The sequence below is a fragment of the Delphinus delphis genome, chromosome 6, assembly GCF_949987515.2.
Source record: "Delphinus delphis chromosome 6, mDelDel1.2, whole genome shotgun sequence".
In the NCBI taxonomy this organism is placed as follows: domain Eukaryota; kingdom Metazoa; phylum Chordata; class Mammalia; order Artiodactyla; family Delphinidae; genus Delphinus; species Delphinus delphis.
In genome coordinates, this window is record NC_082688.1 from 12,969,235 (window position 1) to 12,986,195 (window position 16,961).

Sequence of the window (16,961 nt, forward strand, 5' to 3'; positions counted from 1 at the left end):
CCCAAGAATGCTCTGCGGAATACTACTGCTCTCGGGGTGGGGGACAGGAAACCCTGGATTAAACAAGGTGAAACTGGTTTCTTTACTGCAGGACCTCTCAGGGCCTAGAGTGAGGATGCCCATGCCACCTGCAGAGCAGAACATCTAGTCTCACCTCCAGGAACCAGGAACCGAGTTTGATAAACTCTGGACAGATTGCTCACAAAATCCCCTGCCAGGCCCATCATCCCTTGACTCTGAAATCCCGCGGTGTAGGTTTTCACTACTCTCATAAACAGCCATCATCAAAAATGTGAACTTCACGCGCGCAGGGCAGCTAGACACGGCCACCTCGGGCAGGCTGGCAGGGCGGTCAGAAGGCCCGCCCGTGGCCCTGCCGCCACCCCCTCCCCGAGGCCTGGCAATTGTGCAGGTGCCCAGCACCATCTCAGGTCCACAGAGGGCTGGGTCGGCTGGGAGCCTGGCTGCACGATCGGCAACCCCCTCAGCCAGTCTAGCCGGAGGTCTCGGCGCCAGACTCACCTGTCTACCCACACGTGCGGAGCAAAGGCTGGGCTGGGAGGCCCTGCCCGCCAGCATCACTGCTTTCCCTTCATCCACCTGGGCAGTGATGCGAGTGACCTCGACGTGCTGACCTGGGGAGGAAGGCTGGTGAGCCCACCCGTGACCTCTGCCACCGACCCCACCTCACCCAAGATCGTAAGTCAACAGATCCAAATGCAGCCACGGCTCATTAGCTCTGCCAGGAGGACAAGAGAGGTAGGGGCCCAAGGAGGAGGACACTTGTAATCACTGAGTAACTGCCAATGCGGGGGCAGGCCCCGAGCCGGCCCTACCCTCACAGCCTGGGGACCCCAGCCACTGAGACCAGGAGGATAGGCCCGCCTCCACTGCCACACACCCCCACACCCCCTCAGGACTTCGGCACCCATAGTAGCCTCCTTCAGAGCTCGGGGTGGCCCCAGGACGCTCCCCCAGCCCCCTCTGGTGGCTGTCATGTTCTTTCATGTGGGAGACAGTAAAACACTCTGGAAACATCTAGGTGCAAATCCCGTCTATGCCACCCACCTACTGTCGGATAGGGACAAGTGGCTTTTACCTGTCGGAGCCTCCGTTTCTCATCTGTAAAACAGGGAGAGGGCAGCACTGAGCAGTAGTTAACAGCACAGACTTGGGAGCCAGGCTCCTTGAGCTCGAATCCCACCTCTGCCATTCCAGCTGTGCAATTCACATTTCCTGGTTGAAAACCAGGGATAACAACAGAGTGCAGCACGCGGGCTGTTGTGAGGATGGAGTGAGTTCCTCTCTGTGAAGGGCTGAGAGCAGGCCTGGCCCACAGGATCTGTCCATCATGTTAACTATCATACTGGAGAGGGCCTTGGCTTTGAGTCCAAAGAGACCTAGATTCTCAATCCATCACAAGGGTAATCCCCGATAAGTGATTTTACCCCTGAGGCCAGTTTCAGCACCTGTAAAATGGAGGGAGGATAAAACAAGGGCAGTCAAGAGGATTAGCGATGACGTACAGACGGTGCACAGTGCCTGGCACACAGCAGATGCTCCGTAAACGGCAGGTAGGTTAGTGATGATACTACTGACTGAGCAGGTCATCTGGAACAGAGACCACGAGAATAGGGGTTGATGGCAGGGCCTTAGATAATAGAGCCAGTCCACCTGGGTTTGGATCCTACCTACGAGCCGTGTGACTTGGGCAAGTGGCTCAGTCTCTGTGGGCCTCAATTTTCCTCTCTGTAAAAGTGAGGAGAGTAATATCGTTCAGAGCGCTGGTGTAAGGATGACGTGAGAAAATGCAGGAAAGGAGCCCGGCCCACCAAAGGTGGCCACGCAGGGTAGGGGCTGGTGGGTGGTGGTGATATCGCAGCACTCAGAGAAGCTCGCCATGAAGAGTGCAGAGACGAAAGGCATCCTGTCCCACCTGCTACCATGGCTCCAGCCCACGTCACCTCCAGGGACCTCACGACCTGAAGGCGGTGCAGCAAAGGCCGGGAAAGACAGGACGCTACCCTGTGCTAGGTACCTCCCCTCCAGGAATCCCAGAGTTCTGGGCACTGAGATATTAGTCTTTGTTTTGCTTTGTTGAGATGGAGAAACTGAGGCTCAAAGAGAAGCAGTCAGTCGAGCTCCGGGTGGCTGACTCCAGCACACCTGCTGACCTCCCGGCAGCTGGCAGAGCAGGGGATGGGGCTGGAAGGCAGTCATGGGTTCAAATTCCAGCTCCATGGCCCACAGGCCCAGATTTCCCCTGCCCCACCCTCCCCCATCTTTCTCTCCCAATCTCAGCGGGCATCTGGCCTCCTCCGTTGGGGATACAGCCTAGGCCACCTGGCCTCTCCCAGGGGCCTCTGCACAGCCAGCCACTCTCATCCCTGAGCCGAGACTCTCCAGGCTGTGCTTAAAGAGCTCCACTCCCAGGTGGGGGCCAAGCGCACCTGGTCCAGGCCTGAAACATTGGCTAGTCCTGTCCTATGGGCTTTGACTCAGTGGACCTGGGCTTGAATCACATTACTGCCACTCACTTGATACTGGTGACCCCAGAGAGGAGTGACTACACCTCTCTGAACCACCTGTAACTGGGAAGTCGGCAAGAGGAACGGGCCTCAGTGGCTCAGGTGGGCCAAGCACTGGACCTGGAGCTAGGAGACAAGTCCCAACTCCAACTCTGCCCCTTCACCTCTCTGAGCCTCCCCCATCTTGCCTGGAGAACACAGACCATAGTCATAAATGCCCTAATTGCTCCAGGCGCCCTTAGGAGATCTAGAGCACCAGTGTGAAAGTGCTTTTAACAGCGGGGAGCCCTGGGCAAGCACAGGCGGGGGGTGCTCCTGGCACTCCTGTAGGAGGGGGAAGGTTAGTTCAAAAGACATCACAACCTTAATAAGAAAGGGCACGGCATGCTAATGGGAAGATTCTAGGTCTCAACCAGGGAATGGATCGCCTAGGCATGGGGTTCCCCCGAGTGTGACTTTGGGCCAGTCATGTTCCCCTCTTGGAGTTTCAGTTTCTACATCTGTGAAATGAGAAACAAAAAACCCTCTTACTGTGAGGAATCAATAAGAACATAGCAGTGCCTAGGCAAGCTGCGGGCATACATCTGGGACACGGTCCTGCCCTCTGCAAAAGGAACAGACTTTGGGCAGTGGTTCTCACACTTTGGGGAAACATGATTACTCCACCAGAGTCTAATTCTGAAGGTCTAGGGTGGGGCCCAAGAATCTACATTTTATCAGGGGTCCTGCCTGGGGTGGGCTGGTCAGTCCTGCTCAGGGGCCAGGCCTTCAGCATCCAAGACAAGAGTGGGGTTTTATCAGAGCCAATTCTGGGACTGAGTTTCCTGATGAAATCTGGGGAAGATGGAAAGGGGGAAAGAAGGGTAGTAGGAGTAGAGGGGTGGGGCTGTGAACAACCTATTAATCAATTTCCTCCCCAGCCAGGAAACAGTAATTGCTGGGCGCACACATCCTTCACATGCTAACAGTCTGCAGCTGCAACAGGAAGCTTCCACTGCGAATGTCAACAAGACAGCATGAAATTAACTTCCCCCTAGTCAGTGGGCACAGGGAGATGCTGCACTAACTCACTGCCCTCAGTATGAAAACTCCCCAGGACAATGTCGCATCAAATTAGAGCCTGTGCTACCACGGCGGCATCTGTATTTCTACCCGAAGTGCTCTTTTACAACCAGGCCCTGCAAACAAGGGCTGGGAGAAAGAAAGGTCAGGGCTAGCCGAGGCAGGCGACCGTCCCGGGGTTAACTGGGCCCTGGCCAGAGCCAGCCGGGACCCCTCAGCTCCCCTATGGGGGCTGCCCACCAGAAAAGGGAGGCAGCAGATCACCGTGACAAGCAGTAACTCACCCCTCAGAGCACCTGCTGTGGGGAAAAGTGCAAACCCAACCTTCTATCTGGGCCAATTCCTGGCCCGCCAACCCCCCCGGAGAGACGGGGAGACAGACTTGTGGCTCTTCCGAGTTAGCAGTGCAGCAGGCCCAGGAGGCAGGTTCCTGCGCTCCAGCCTGGCCTGTGGCAGTCCAGGTACAAGTGGCAGCAGGAGGAGCGGCAGGAGGTGGGGCGACAAAGCCCTGCTCAGGCGCCTTTGGGAGAATGCAAAGACGTCCTGGAGGCTGCCCTCGGGCCCCTCCCCTCCTGGCAGTTAATCACCAGGCAGACCCCCAGTGCCTCCCCAAAGCACAAAGTGCTGTGTTCGGGCCTCCCAGCAGCCCGCCCCAGGCCGCCATCAGCCGCGGCCTTCAAGGGGACAACCCCAGGGGTCAGGTGCACGCAGGCTTCCTGAGCGGATGCGAGTGGGGGTATCTGGGGAACGCCCTATTCTTGGCACACCCCCAGGATCAGGCTTGACCTCCAACCTTGGGGTGACCTCTTACCTTCCCCAGGAAGGCACAAAGTATTCCCAGATAGGCTGCCAGGGACCCTGCAGGCGGGATCCCGTCTCCCTCTCCTTCCCCTGGGTCCTCACCGCACCACCTACCTGGCTCAGAGGGGACCTCTGGTGCACAACTGGTGGCTTCCACAGGGACCTGGCTTCCAGTTGCCAAGGAAAGTTCTTACATGTGCACGCGCTGGGGCCTGTGCTGTGGCCTGTAGGCAGGACCTGGGGGGCCGCCCAGGCTGTGCCCCCCAGGATGTGTGAGATGCCGTGTGCCCACCCACAGAGCACGGAGATTCCCTCAGTAACACAGGCCACCCTTCCTGGTGCCCCCAGCTGGGAGGGGCAACTTCCGCATCATTCCTATCACAGTCATCTCCTCTGGGCTTTCAGCCTGTCCTCTGAGGGGGGTGGGCAGGATCACAGGCGACTCTACACTGAGCACCGTGATCATGAGGGAGAGCACGCCCCTGGTGGAGAGCTGGTCCTCTGAGAAGCTGCCTCAAACTCTGGAATTGGGAGGAGGGGTCCCATAGGCAGCAGCCCGAGGGCCGCTAGAGGGGAAGCAAAGGGGTTAGTTTCACTGTAGAGTGGCTGGTGACTGTCCTGTCCATAGCCCAGGCCTCAGGCATGTCGCCCGGCTGCTCTGGGGCGTCAGAGGGTGGGGGTAGGAGTGGTACAGCCTCACGCCAATCCGGGCTTGCTCTCCGCGCAGCCACTTGCATACCCCACCCAGGCTGGGAATGCGGCCCAAGCCACCCCTTGCAGGCAGGCGCAGGCAGATGGACTGTCGGCCAGGAGACCCAGCATTAGCAAGGGGCGCTTTTCCACTCACCGGCACCAAGGCACACAGGAGGGTGGGTGGGGGAGGAGCTAAGTGGGCCCTGACACCTGCGAAGGAGTCACACGCCAGCCGTGGGAGCTGGGTGTTTTCCTTCCTGCCTTTTCGGTCTCCCTATGATCTCCAGCTCGCTTCTGTGGCCCTCTCAAATAGCCATTAATTAGAGCCTGGTAATTAACTTTCTGGTTCAAGTAATATTTTGCAAAGGAATTCCATTAAAGAGTCAATTTGCATATCCTCAGACATGGGACCTGGAAATAAGCAGGGTTACTCTGGGAGAATGTGCAAGGCCTCACCCACAGCACCCCTCAGGCCTGGCACCCAGGCCTGCGCTCTGCAGGCACCTACAGGCACGAGGGCATTCAGAGGGCGGCTGTGCTGATGGCCCGGGGATATGCTGAGCCCTGGGAGGCTCTTCCCAAGAAGGCAGGCGGTCTGTTCACAGAACTGGCCAGCTCGGTGGCCACACGCCCAGACAGCAACTGCACACACGCACACAGATGCGCACATGTGAGAGCGCACACACAGAACATGCCACGCACACGGCGAAACAGGATGTATGTAAACACACACGCACATGCCGGTAGACACGTACACATAAGAAAACAGACACAGTAAGAACGGTAGCCAGCACTCATTGAGCGCTTAGAATGAACCGTATGTCCATATTCGACCTACAAATACAGCCACTTCATGTGGTCCAGCCCTACATGAAGCGCCAGGCCCCGTTCCAAACGCTTTACATGCGATTATTCACCTCAGATGCACAAGGACACTTAATATACGACGCGCACACACCTTCACGAGGGCAGGTGCGTACCTGTAAGACATACAAAACCACGCACTCGTGGAGGTACACATGCCTACAGACACTTGTACAAAAAAAGGCTTCTCTAGCTTTTAAAACCCCAGGCTGGGGCTGATCACATTCTCACTAGCTAATTTCCACCGTTCCTAAAAATATTGCCCAGCTCAGATCTCTGGAAGATACACGAGGGAGCTGCAGATCTAAAAGGAGGGCGATAAAAATGAGAAAGCAAAAATAAATTGGTTCTTCTCCAAGTCTGGGTCATGTTCTGTGGCTTTCCCCTCCCTCTGGAGATGAGGCTCAGAATCATGTGCTCGTTAGTGGGGCTCCAGTCAGCCCTGCCCCAAAGGTGCCCATGGGGATCCAAGTACAATGCTGCAGCTGGGTCGGGACGTGGTCATGAGGCCTGGCTTCTGTAAGGGTCCCACCACCACGCCTTTGACCATGTGCCTCAGTTTCCCTGAGTCTAACAGTCCCTTCACCACCTACCTATTCTGCATGGTGAAAGACCTTTCAAGGTGCTGTGTAAACGCCAGGCCTCCTTATGATAATTATCGGATTAAGAATTAAATCTGATTCCCTTATGGCGAGGAGAGCAGGGGAGGGGGGAGTTGGGAAGCATTCCTTGCAGGTAATTAATGAATTGCCGGCCATACCGCTTGGAAGACAGAGACCCATTTAACAAAGATCCACCTACGTGAGGCCTCTCAGAGCTGAGGAAGGCCAAACAGGGCAACTAAGACTCCTGCAAGGGACTTGCCAGAACGTTCAGAAGGCAAAGGACACGAACAGACAAGACTCAAAAGCAGCAGCACTACTGGCCCTTAAACTCAGGAAAACAGCGTTCAATCACTAACAAGCAAGAAATGCAAACAACAAAGCAATGCCATTTTTCTGCCTATACAAATGACGAAGACTGTGTTAATGACGACACCCAATGTTGTTAAAGGTCTAAGGAAACAGGTGAGCACCCTCAAAAATCACTGGGGGGGTGTAACTTACTACAGGCTCTCCATGGGAGGCATTTTTATCAAAAACCTGAAACTCTTCATATTCTTCGACCTAGTAATTCTAAGACTTTACCTCATGAGATCAATCACAGATGTAGATAAATGATGCATACTCAAGGATTAAATACCAGCACCATTTTTAATAAAGAAAAAATAGACATAACCTAAATGCCTAAATTACTAAAAACAAGTAAGGCCTGAACATCAGATGGAACAGTAAACTTTACAAGTCAATTTTTAAAACACATATAGTAGAGGTTTGCTTTCCCAGGTGTAGACAAGAACCAGGGTCATTCCACTTGGCTATTTCTTGCATTCAAAGTAGTAATGATCCTCTGTGCAGCCCCTTTCACCTTACGAGGGACAGCAACATCGAGTATTATTTCTCGAACTCAGAATAACACTGCATGATTGCGTGTTATTATTCCCACACTGCAGATGAGAAAACTGGGGCTTACCAAGATGAGGGGCCTGTTCGCCACCAATATTAACTACCACTTACTGAAAACCTAAAACACACCTGTCTAACCGCTCTCGCGTGTTATAACTTATTTAATAAAATTTTAGAAACATTTAAGAAACGTGTAAGACCCAGTGTGAGTTGCTAAGGAAACAGTACTGAACAGGACAGACATTTTCTATTAAACACATGCTGAATATATTAATATCATTTCCAACGACACTATTATCATCAGACCCATTTTGCCAATGTGCAAACTGAGGCTCAGAAAGGTTAAGTGACTTGCCCCAGGAATGCCTGGCTTCAAATCCAAAGATCACATACTTCCCATTATTCGCAGAGACTAAGATGCCCAATCATCTCAACATCACCCAAGGGAAGGCAGAGAAGGACCAGGCTCTCCCTGTCTACAGCAGGGGAGGGAGAGAGCGGAGAAAACCCAGGCCTGGGTGCCCAGCCCTTCCTGCACCTACTGTCAACAGAAAACAGATTCTGTCTTCCATTTTTTCCTGTTCCTCATCAAGCTTCCTCTCCTCCCACCAAGGAATGCCTCACCCAAAGGGGGAGAATTGATTCCTGCCTACTCAGGGCCGGGTGAGCCCCCGGTGAAAGCCCCCTCCCTCCACTTCCAAATTATCTCCCTCCCCAGTCTTACACTACCTGGAATCCTACCATTAGTAACTTTCAGGTGTGGGAACTCCAGGCAACACACATACTCCCTGTAAGGGAAATCAATCTCTCACTCCACACATATCAGCCTTGGGTAACTGCACCTGGGTTGCCCGCCTGTGTGGAGGGCCAGAGTCACCCAGATACAGTATCAGCGAGAAAAAAAAATGAGGAAAGCACAGTATTGCCAGCTGACCCTCCTAGGTACTCAGCAACATTAATAAATAAATGAGTGACTTGGAAATTATCTTCTGGGAAGGCAGAAGCACCACATCCGAGATCGCTTTTACCCACATTAATACCGTCTTGTAAATGAAGCAGGAACATTTCCAGCCTGCAAAACAAAAGTGCTTTTGCCAGCACACCTTTCACCTGGAAAGCCTCCGAGCGGCATTCATTTCTGTCATCCACGGGAAATGATTACCTGTCCTTGGTGCTTATTTCCAAAACCTCCAAAGGAGAAATGAGCGTTGAGGGGTCCAGTGATCTTGGAGACCGACTGGGAACCTCCCCCAGGCTGTTTTCAGAGAAGTAAGTACAAAGGCTCAACCTGTCCTGTGGCCCTCGGGGACCCCAGAGCCCAGTTGTGCCCACCAAGCCCTGGCTGGCTTGACCCCAGCCTCATAACCAGGCATCAGCCCTCTCCCCGCATCAGCCAACTTCAGCGTCTCCACACCTGGGGCAGACTCCTTTCCCAAGGAGCTGAAAGATCCCAGAACGGAGCTAACTGGATGAGAGAATCCAGAGGAGAGAATCCCGGCACACACAAAAAAAAAAGCTCCCAGATGAGAGAATCCCAGCGCAAAAAGAAAATAACGTCCCCAGCACAGAGAGCATGCAACAAAGCCGCTTCAGCAGCCATAAAGCAGACAGATTCATCCAGAGTCAGAACCCAAGTGGCCGCCCCCGAGTTCCCTGTGCTCCTTCTCCCCATGAGGCGGCCACGGGGGCTCACATCTGCCACCCTAGAGGCCCCCAGCCCCCTTCCCGTGCCCATCTCCTCAGTGAGGCCGCTGTCTCTGCACTTGCCCCCTTCCCAGGGAGAGGCACGGCAGCCCAGCGGGGTCCCATGAGCCAAGCCAAAGGCAGCCGTTCTGTCTTCCCAGCCTTCAGCAGCACCACCACCCCACGGCAGAGCGGGGGGAGGCGCCTCTCCACTCACCCAGCGTTGACCGTGAGCTTGGGGGTGGGGGTGGGGGTCGCCAGAGTTGGCTTGACTCACTCAGCTCCAAACAGGGCGAATCCAGGGACTGCCCCAGGGAAACACCTGCCCAGCCATCCCACCAGCAGCCGCTAAATCTACTTGTCGGCGAAGCAGCACACCAGGAGACCCCAGTCCGAGTAAAGCCCGCTGCCGCTCCAAGGCTGGACAGGAGGGCTTCAAACTCAGTCTCTCTGCCTGTCCGTGGGAAGTCTGGGCTCCCTTCCTGGGCCAGAGAAGCCACCAAGCCAGATTTTGTTTATCGAAAATTAATAAGACAATTCCACACCACTGTCAGTGACGTTCTGCTCCAACCGCTACCATTTACCACCGCTTCTAGAAACAGACTTGTAGTCTTACTCCCTACCCAACCCCATCCGTGCCCCTCCGGCATGTGGCAAAGCTGACCCGAGGCCAAGCTGGGCAGGACCTGCTCCAGGTCATCTCAGCCGGGCCCTGACCTCCGGCCAGGGCTGCCAGCCGAGCGCTCGCCGGCATCTCCGTGCAGGCTTCCGGCTGGAGGGAGGTAAACATGGCATGCATGCTGTCTGCCCCCAGGAGGGCAGGCACACTCAGAGGCCGGACCGCCTGCCGTCTCTCCTGTTCCCCAGACACCCACACATGCACACAAAACTGGGTACGTACACGAGGCCCTGAATGCGGGTGCAGAGGGTCCTGACCCCCACCAAGGAAAGCGCAGAGAAGGGCATGTTCCTGGGGAAGAAAGCCAGAGGAAGGGGCCGGGCGGAGGGAGGAAGGCAGCAAACCGGGTGGCCTGCCGCCCAGACAATAACAAAGATGGGAACCGAGATTTTCAAAGACGCAGTGGCTGCACCCAGCGCTGAGCTCTGGCCTGGCTAAATCTTCCTGCCAGGGCACGCCTGGTCCCCTGGGGCACCACGGCCATCAGAAAAAGGCTGAGGGTCCTGCCTCGGGCTGGGCTTGGCAGCTGGGGCAGCAAACCAGCTGCAGGCAGCGGGGAGGATGCATTAGAGAGAGCAGCTCCGGGCTGATGAAAATTAAAGGTCTAGTAATTCTCCTGGAGAGTGGAAAGAGTACTCTTCGGGAAGATGCTAGGGGTCAGTTAAACAGTCACTCAACCTTGGGCAGGAGTTGGGCTATAACTTGTACTCCTCTGCCTGCTGGAACCAAGGGGGAGGGGAGAGAGATTTTCATTCTACCTGTGCCTCCCTCACAGGGAGTGCCAACTCACCAATCATACACAGGGGCACAGCCCTATGAAGGAAGGCAGATGCCAGGGGCCTGAGATGCTGGGGCTGAATGCCGAAAAGGTTCCTTGCAGCCTGCCCGTTCTTTCTTTCACCCCCACTTAGCTGAGCAGGAACACGTTCTAACTGGCACCAGAATCCACCACCATGCTGTGCCCAAGCAGAAAGGTGCTGGGGCTGGCACGGCTCAAGGAGGGGGGCACCTGGGCCCCAAGAGGCTGTGTCTGCCGGGTGTCCCCGCAAGCGGACAGGAGGGCTTGCCCTTGCGAGGTGAAGCCGGCTCCTTGCCAGTGACTCCTGGCGGGCTGAGCCACCTCCTCTCTCTCCTCCTCTGCCCCACAAGCCACCTCCCCTTGGAATTTCCACACCTGCTCCTGGCTTGCCCAGGAAAAGGAAACAGGGAATAGGAGACACCCCTGGGAGTGGAGAGGTGAGGGAGGGAAGCAGCTGCCCAGGGCTGGAAAGGATGAGGCCCTTATTCCTTGGCCTCAGGCACTGCCCGCTCTGCTCACCCCAGCCCCCAGCGGAGCACGCGCCCTACTTACAGCAGATGTGCCCCCTAAGCGGCCCAGCCCCCTGTTCCTCCCCTCCAGATGTTCACCCTTTTCGTCACCGCTGGGTTTCCGCAAAACCCAGCCGAAATGCCTTTTGTATCGGACACTCAAGGGCTCCAGAGGCAGGGGATGGATCCTGGGGTGGAGGCGCCACTTCTGTCCCCAGCTCCGGGCACTGTACCGCCCGGGAAACAATGCCCACCTCGGCGAGGCGAGGCAGGACTTCTCGGCGAGGGCACTTCCCTCCCGGCCTCGCCCCGAGGCTCGGGCGCCCGGTCCTCACCCCTGGGGGAGTGAGAAGGGTCCTCCCGTCGCGCCCCGCCCCCGTCCGAGATGGCCCCACAAGTTGCCGGAGGGCGGCGTGGGGTGCCCTCGCGCTTTCGGCGCGCCCCAGCCCGGCTCTCGCTTTGTCCCCGCGCCCTCCGGGGCGCATCCCGGGGCGGCGGCGCGCGGAGGCCGGGCCGGCGGCGACGGCGGGCTCACCTCTCATTGTCCGCGGCGGAGGCGGAGGCGGCGGCGGCGGCGGCGGCGGCGCTCCGGAACCCCGGCAGGATGTGGCGGAAGCTGTGGTTGCGGTCCAGCTTGGGCTGGCTCTTGGTGCGCTTGATGGAGCCCTTGAGGCGGCGGCTGAGGAAGCCCTGCGCGCGGGGCGACAAGAGGGGGGAAGGGAGGCGGGGTTAGCGCGGCGGCGGCGGGCCCGGGACCCGCGCGGAACCCGCGCCCTGGCTCGGGCGGCCGTGCGGCCGAGGGCGGGCGCGGGCTCGGGCTGGCCCCTGCACCTCGCGGCCCGCGCCGCCCGCCCGCCGACCGAGCGCCGACGGCCCGGCCCGCGCAGCGCGGCCCAGCCCACCCCGCGCCGCCAGCCAGCCAGCCAGCCAGCCACGTCGCCCCCGCCCCCTAAGCCGCTGTTGCCATGGCGACGCCGAGCCGAGCCGCGCCGGCCGCTACCGAGGACGCCCGAGCCCCCCCGGGCGCGGGGGCGGGGAAGCCCCCGGGGGCTGAGGGGGCGGGGCTGCAGAGGGGCGGGGACCCTCGGGGGGCCACCGCGGCAGCAGCCTCCTCAACTCTTACAGTAACAAGGTCACACACCGCCACCCACCTGGAGGAGTCCACGCCCCCCTCCCGGTCCTGGATTGCCAAAGCGCCTTCCTCCACCCGCGAGGTCGATGTTCTCAGCCCGGGTAGTACAGATGGGGGAAACTAAGGCTCTGCGAGCAGGCGTCCGGTCCTCTGGGGAATGACCGGCTAGCGCAGCTCCTGGTAGTACCCTGGACCCCTAACTTGTGCGTCTTTCCTTTCGCAGGTGACTGTCACAGGCCCTCGGGGTGGAGCCCTTTGCCTGGAACCGTTGTACCCCAGCAGGGGCAACCACCTTGGGGGCAGGGTGACCTAGTATCTAGCTCAAGGAGAGGCCGAGGGGCTGAAGGGTTTGCCGAGTACCCCCACTGCGTGCTTCAAGATTTGGAGCCAGGTCTGAGGGAAGGCTGGATCTTCCCTAGAGAGACTGCTGCCTGCTGGCCCATTCATGACCCATGGCGGGTAGGGGTCCATTCCCGGGAGGAGTATGACAGACCTCAGCGGGGCCTCCCCATTAGGCCATTCATGCATCTATCAGACTGCGCTGGACTCTGAGACCGGAACCTAAGCTGAGTCCAGCCCCCAGAGCTCCAGGTCTAATGGAAGAGACAGGGAGGAGACAGCGTTCAGTACAGCAGGTTGAACCAGTCTACCCTGGGGTAGATTTGGGGGCTCAAGGGGCCACAGCCTGGGGTGTTCTGGACTTGGTACCCTCAGGCAGTTGGAGGGAGAGGAAAACTGCAGGAAGAGTGATTCCCTGTGGGTAGAGTTGTCGGAGAGGGATTCTGGGGACTCACCCACCCCAGCCTCAATTCCAGGTGATATAAGGATAGAAGGGAATGAGATATTAACTCATTTTAGAGTTAATGTCGTTCACAATCTGAACACCATATTTCATCCGTCACACAATAAAGGGTAGGCTTGGTGGCCCTCTCTGCTCTGGGGGGAGAGTTGGACATTTGCTGTAGTCTACGCCCTTACTGGATCTGTCCATCTCTATGGCCCTGGCACCCAAGACTGATGAGAGCAAATGTTGGTTGTACCCATCATCTCATGTCACCCACACAAACAGAAATGACAGAAAAACATCCCTTTCTGCAAATGAAGAAACCTTGCAAGGACACACAGCTCTCAGACCTGCCTAATGTCAGAGCTTTTCCCATAGGACCCCCCTCTTCTGCCCACCCTCTTCAAGCTTTCCCTTTTCCCATCTTTCTGCCCCTACTTTTTCCTCCCCCTCAATCTCGCCCATCCATAGAAGGCTTATCCCTGTGGCCACCTGTCAGAATTCTGCACATCCTTCAAGGCCCTTCTTCAGGCCTTCCCAGGCAGTGGAATCCAAATGCCTCTCACCTCTACAGCTTGGTGTTACTCTAATCAGTTGCAGTTTAACAATTATCTCTTAGGGGTTAGGGACTACAGGAGGGACCCTCTTCCAGAGTGGTGACCCACAGACAGGACGAGGCCTAATGCAGAGGGACCACAAATGGTGGTGGGCCAGGGGGACAGCAGGCTCTCTGGGAGACACAGCATGAAGGCAGGGACCTGCACCCTTGAATAAGCTCTGGGCTCTCCCAACCTTGGCCTCTTGGCAGCTGTTGGGGGAGGAGGGATGCGCCTGGCTAACTTGGATGGGTTCTTCTCTCGCAGGTGTGGTTGTCAAGCAAGTTCCCCCAATGGGCTTGTACTTTTTATTGGTTTTTATTTTCTACACTGATTAAAATTTCACAATTTTTTACACTCTTGTGGTACAAAGAACCACAAAGCAGGTTTCACAATTTACGGAGCTCATTATGTAGCAATATGGACAGCTTTATCCTAATCCTGAGTTTAAAAAAAAAGTTTTCTTCCTTCTAAGAGGTTGAGTGGGACAGTATCCCTTCGTCTTCCCCACTCCCACCATCAAGGCTACACTTAATGCTCCTCTGATAAGCATTACCTGTAAGCATCCTTGAAGCCTACTCTGAATGTACCTCCCCAAACTGACCATGACCTTGGGGACTCAAACTCTCTATAATATCATTCATTCACCGTTTGTCAAGAGCCTACCATGTGCTAGGCATAGTGACCAAGACTGACATGAACACTATGAAGTGAGCAGTGTACAGAATAACAAAAGGACAGGGAGCTCACCTGTCCCCCACCTCACCACACATATCCACCATGGAGGACCTTATGTCCCCCAGAGGACCCAGCTCAGGGCTCTACATATGGCAGGCTTAACAAACGCTCATTATCCCAGAAAGCCACAGCTGGAAGGGGACTCAGATCCAAAAGACTGTATTACAAGGGTGAATAATGCCCAGACAGGGGAAGGTCTTTCCCAAGGTCACACGGCAAGGTTAATCAAAGACCCCAGACTCCAGTTCCCTGCCCTGCTTAGCCTCACAGCTTGCTTACTGACCTCCTTCTTGGGGTAAAGGGACAAGGGTGGCTCCTCGCCCAGCCCTGGATGAAGGGAGACGAGCCTTTTCTCCTGTCCCTTCACAGGCAGGTCCCAGGACATGATTTCTGGAGGCAGCTGCAGCCCTGAACTCAGGAAGAGGGAATGACTGGCCTTCAAGTCAGAAAATCTTGTTCTAGACCCAAGTCGACCTTTAGTGAGGGGCAGTGGGCAAATGACGTCCCTTCTTTCAGTAAAACAGGGCTCTCGAGGCTCACTGCCGTGGACCCCACTGACAGCCCAGTGGCTGAGAGCTGGGAGCCAGAGGCAAACAAATGGGGCTCAAATCCAGCTCCATAGACCCCTGGCGGTGAGACGGTAGGCAAGGTCCCTCACCTCTCTGTGAACTGGGTGGGGGCTGCAGTGAGGATTAAGTAGGACAGACAAAGCCCTGGATCCCCTCCCCTTCCACACCCCCAGGGCCTGACTTTATCCACCTTCTCCAGGAGGCCCTGACTACATACTCCAGCCCAGCTGATCACACTCCTCAGGCCAGCTGAAGTCCTCTCACACTGCTTGTGTTCAAATCTTAGTTCAGATAAACTGTGGGAAAATTACTGGACCTCTCTGAGCCTCAGTGTCCCTATCTGTAAAATGGGTTAAGGATGATACCTTCTCTATAGGGTTGTGGGAAGGATTAAATGAGGTAGGCCATCCCCAGTAAAACGGTAAATACTAAGCAACTAAACACAGTAGTTGCCAGCTTTATTATTATTATTACCGAGGTTGGCTCCGATATAGCCACCAATTTTTGCCCCAAGGAGGTATGTGACCACCACAGGTGGGAGTCTGTCTGGGCTCTCGGAGGAGCTTGAAAGCAAAGTGGCGGTGGGGACAGGGCTGGTGTCATGCCTAGTGAATGAATGAATGTGCTTGCAAAAATTATCCTGGAGCCACAGAATATCACTCGGTTTGGTAGTTTTGAACTCTTTTAAACAAGCACTTCTCTTCTAAAGCAACCTCCCAGAGACTCCGGAGGTTCAAAGTGCTCGGGCGGGTGGAGCCGCACAGGTGGAGGCCTCCGCTTTCATTCACTGGCGCCGGGTCTGATGGCTAAAGCTCAGCAAGGCGCCTGCACAGTCCGCGGGGAACAAGCCTGCCCCCTCCCCAGATGGCGCGCTGTGTCTCTGCTAACACAGCCCCATTCCCCTGCGCTTCTCAGGCAGCTGTGCCACTGTGCTTAGGTCAACTAAGGCCCCAGGGACTTTTGCACGAGGCTGCTGCCTGGTGTCACCACCCCCAGCCCTTTGGTGACAGGGTGTGGACAGCCCTTGTAGCCTCTGCCCACGTCCGTGACAGCTCACTGCCCGTGCAGATGTCCTCCCTCCCAGCTAATCCATGTCAATGGTCCAAGCCCCTTGGGCTTCCATCCATGTCAATGACCAAAGTGCAAGAAAAGTCCCGAGCGGAGGACAGAGGCCCATGGGGTCTCTGGCTTGCAGGACCCGAGTTGTCGGCTGCTCCCCCATCCCTATTCTCTGTCCCCACGCTGACCCCGGTCTCCAGGAAGTGCTGGGAAGCTTTCTCAAAGGCCTTTCAGAATTCCAGACTCGTGATTTCTCCATTCACCATTTCAATCCATTCCATGTGATGACGATGCTGATAAATTACCAATTTCCAGGCTCCTGCTCTGCCAGGTCGCTCTGCCCGGGGCACTCACGGAACACATCCGGAGCCCGAGCAGAGGGGTTGCCTAGGAGGACCCGATGCCTCTTATCAGGAATCCTCGTGAGGACATGTGCTTCAGAAAGATGTTTGTGGTTTTCAAGTGGGGAGACAGAGGCTCAGAGAATGTAAGCTGGGACTGTGGTAGAGCTGGGACTGTAACCAGGAGAGTTCTAGCCCCTGAGCAGGCAGGGCAGGGATCCTCTTACACATGCACACACGCTACACACACACACACACACACACACACACACACACACACGTGTCAAAGGCCAGAACGGAAGTGACTGTTCAGCCCCTCCTCCCCATGCCCCAGGTACCATGCTGGGCCTGGGGGAGAGAAGAAAGAAGGGAAGGTGGGCTTCTCCCTGAGTGCAGGGCTGTCACCTGGGGCTCACAGGTGAGGACCTGGCGGCTCAGGGAGGGGAGACTTGCCCAGTCCCATCCTCACGTATGCATCACTCCCCATCCAGGAGGCAGCATTTGGGGGGCCATGGGCTTGTATTCCAGCAACACCACTTGGGCACCTGGGAGTCACGTGTCACCACTGGTCTCACCTGAGTGAGACCACCTTCTCACCTGAGTGTAAAGCACTTGGCAC

The 16,961-nt window shown here is 56.3% G+C and overlaps 1 protein-coding gene and 1 long non-coding RNA gene across 9 annotated transcripts in view; both read right to left on the minus strand.

Moving 5' to 3' along the window:
* The window catches only part of DAB2IP (DAB2 interacting protein), a 194,475-nt gene that overhangs the window by 71,355 nt on the left and 106,159 nt on the right, over positions 1–16,961 (minus strand). For all 8 annotated transcript variants that reach the window (XM_060014210.1, XM_060014213.1, XM_060014212.1 and 5 more), the window contains exon 3: positions 11,659–11,813. In XM_060014210.1, coding sequence (XP_059870193.1) covers positions 11,659–11,813 — 155 coding nt within the window. The remainder of the gene's footprint in view (positions 1–11,658; positions 11,814–16,961) is intronic.
* On the minus strand, positions 591–4,542 carry LOC132427099 (uncharacterized). Its single transcript, XR_009519805.1, has 3 exons — positions 4,506–4,542; positions 1,100–1,469; positions 591–635 (listed from the first exon to the last, which is right to left on the minus strand). It is a non-coding gene; the product is annotated as an uncharacterized lncRNA (long non-coding RNA).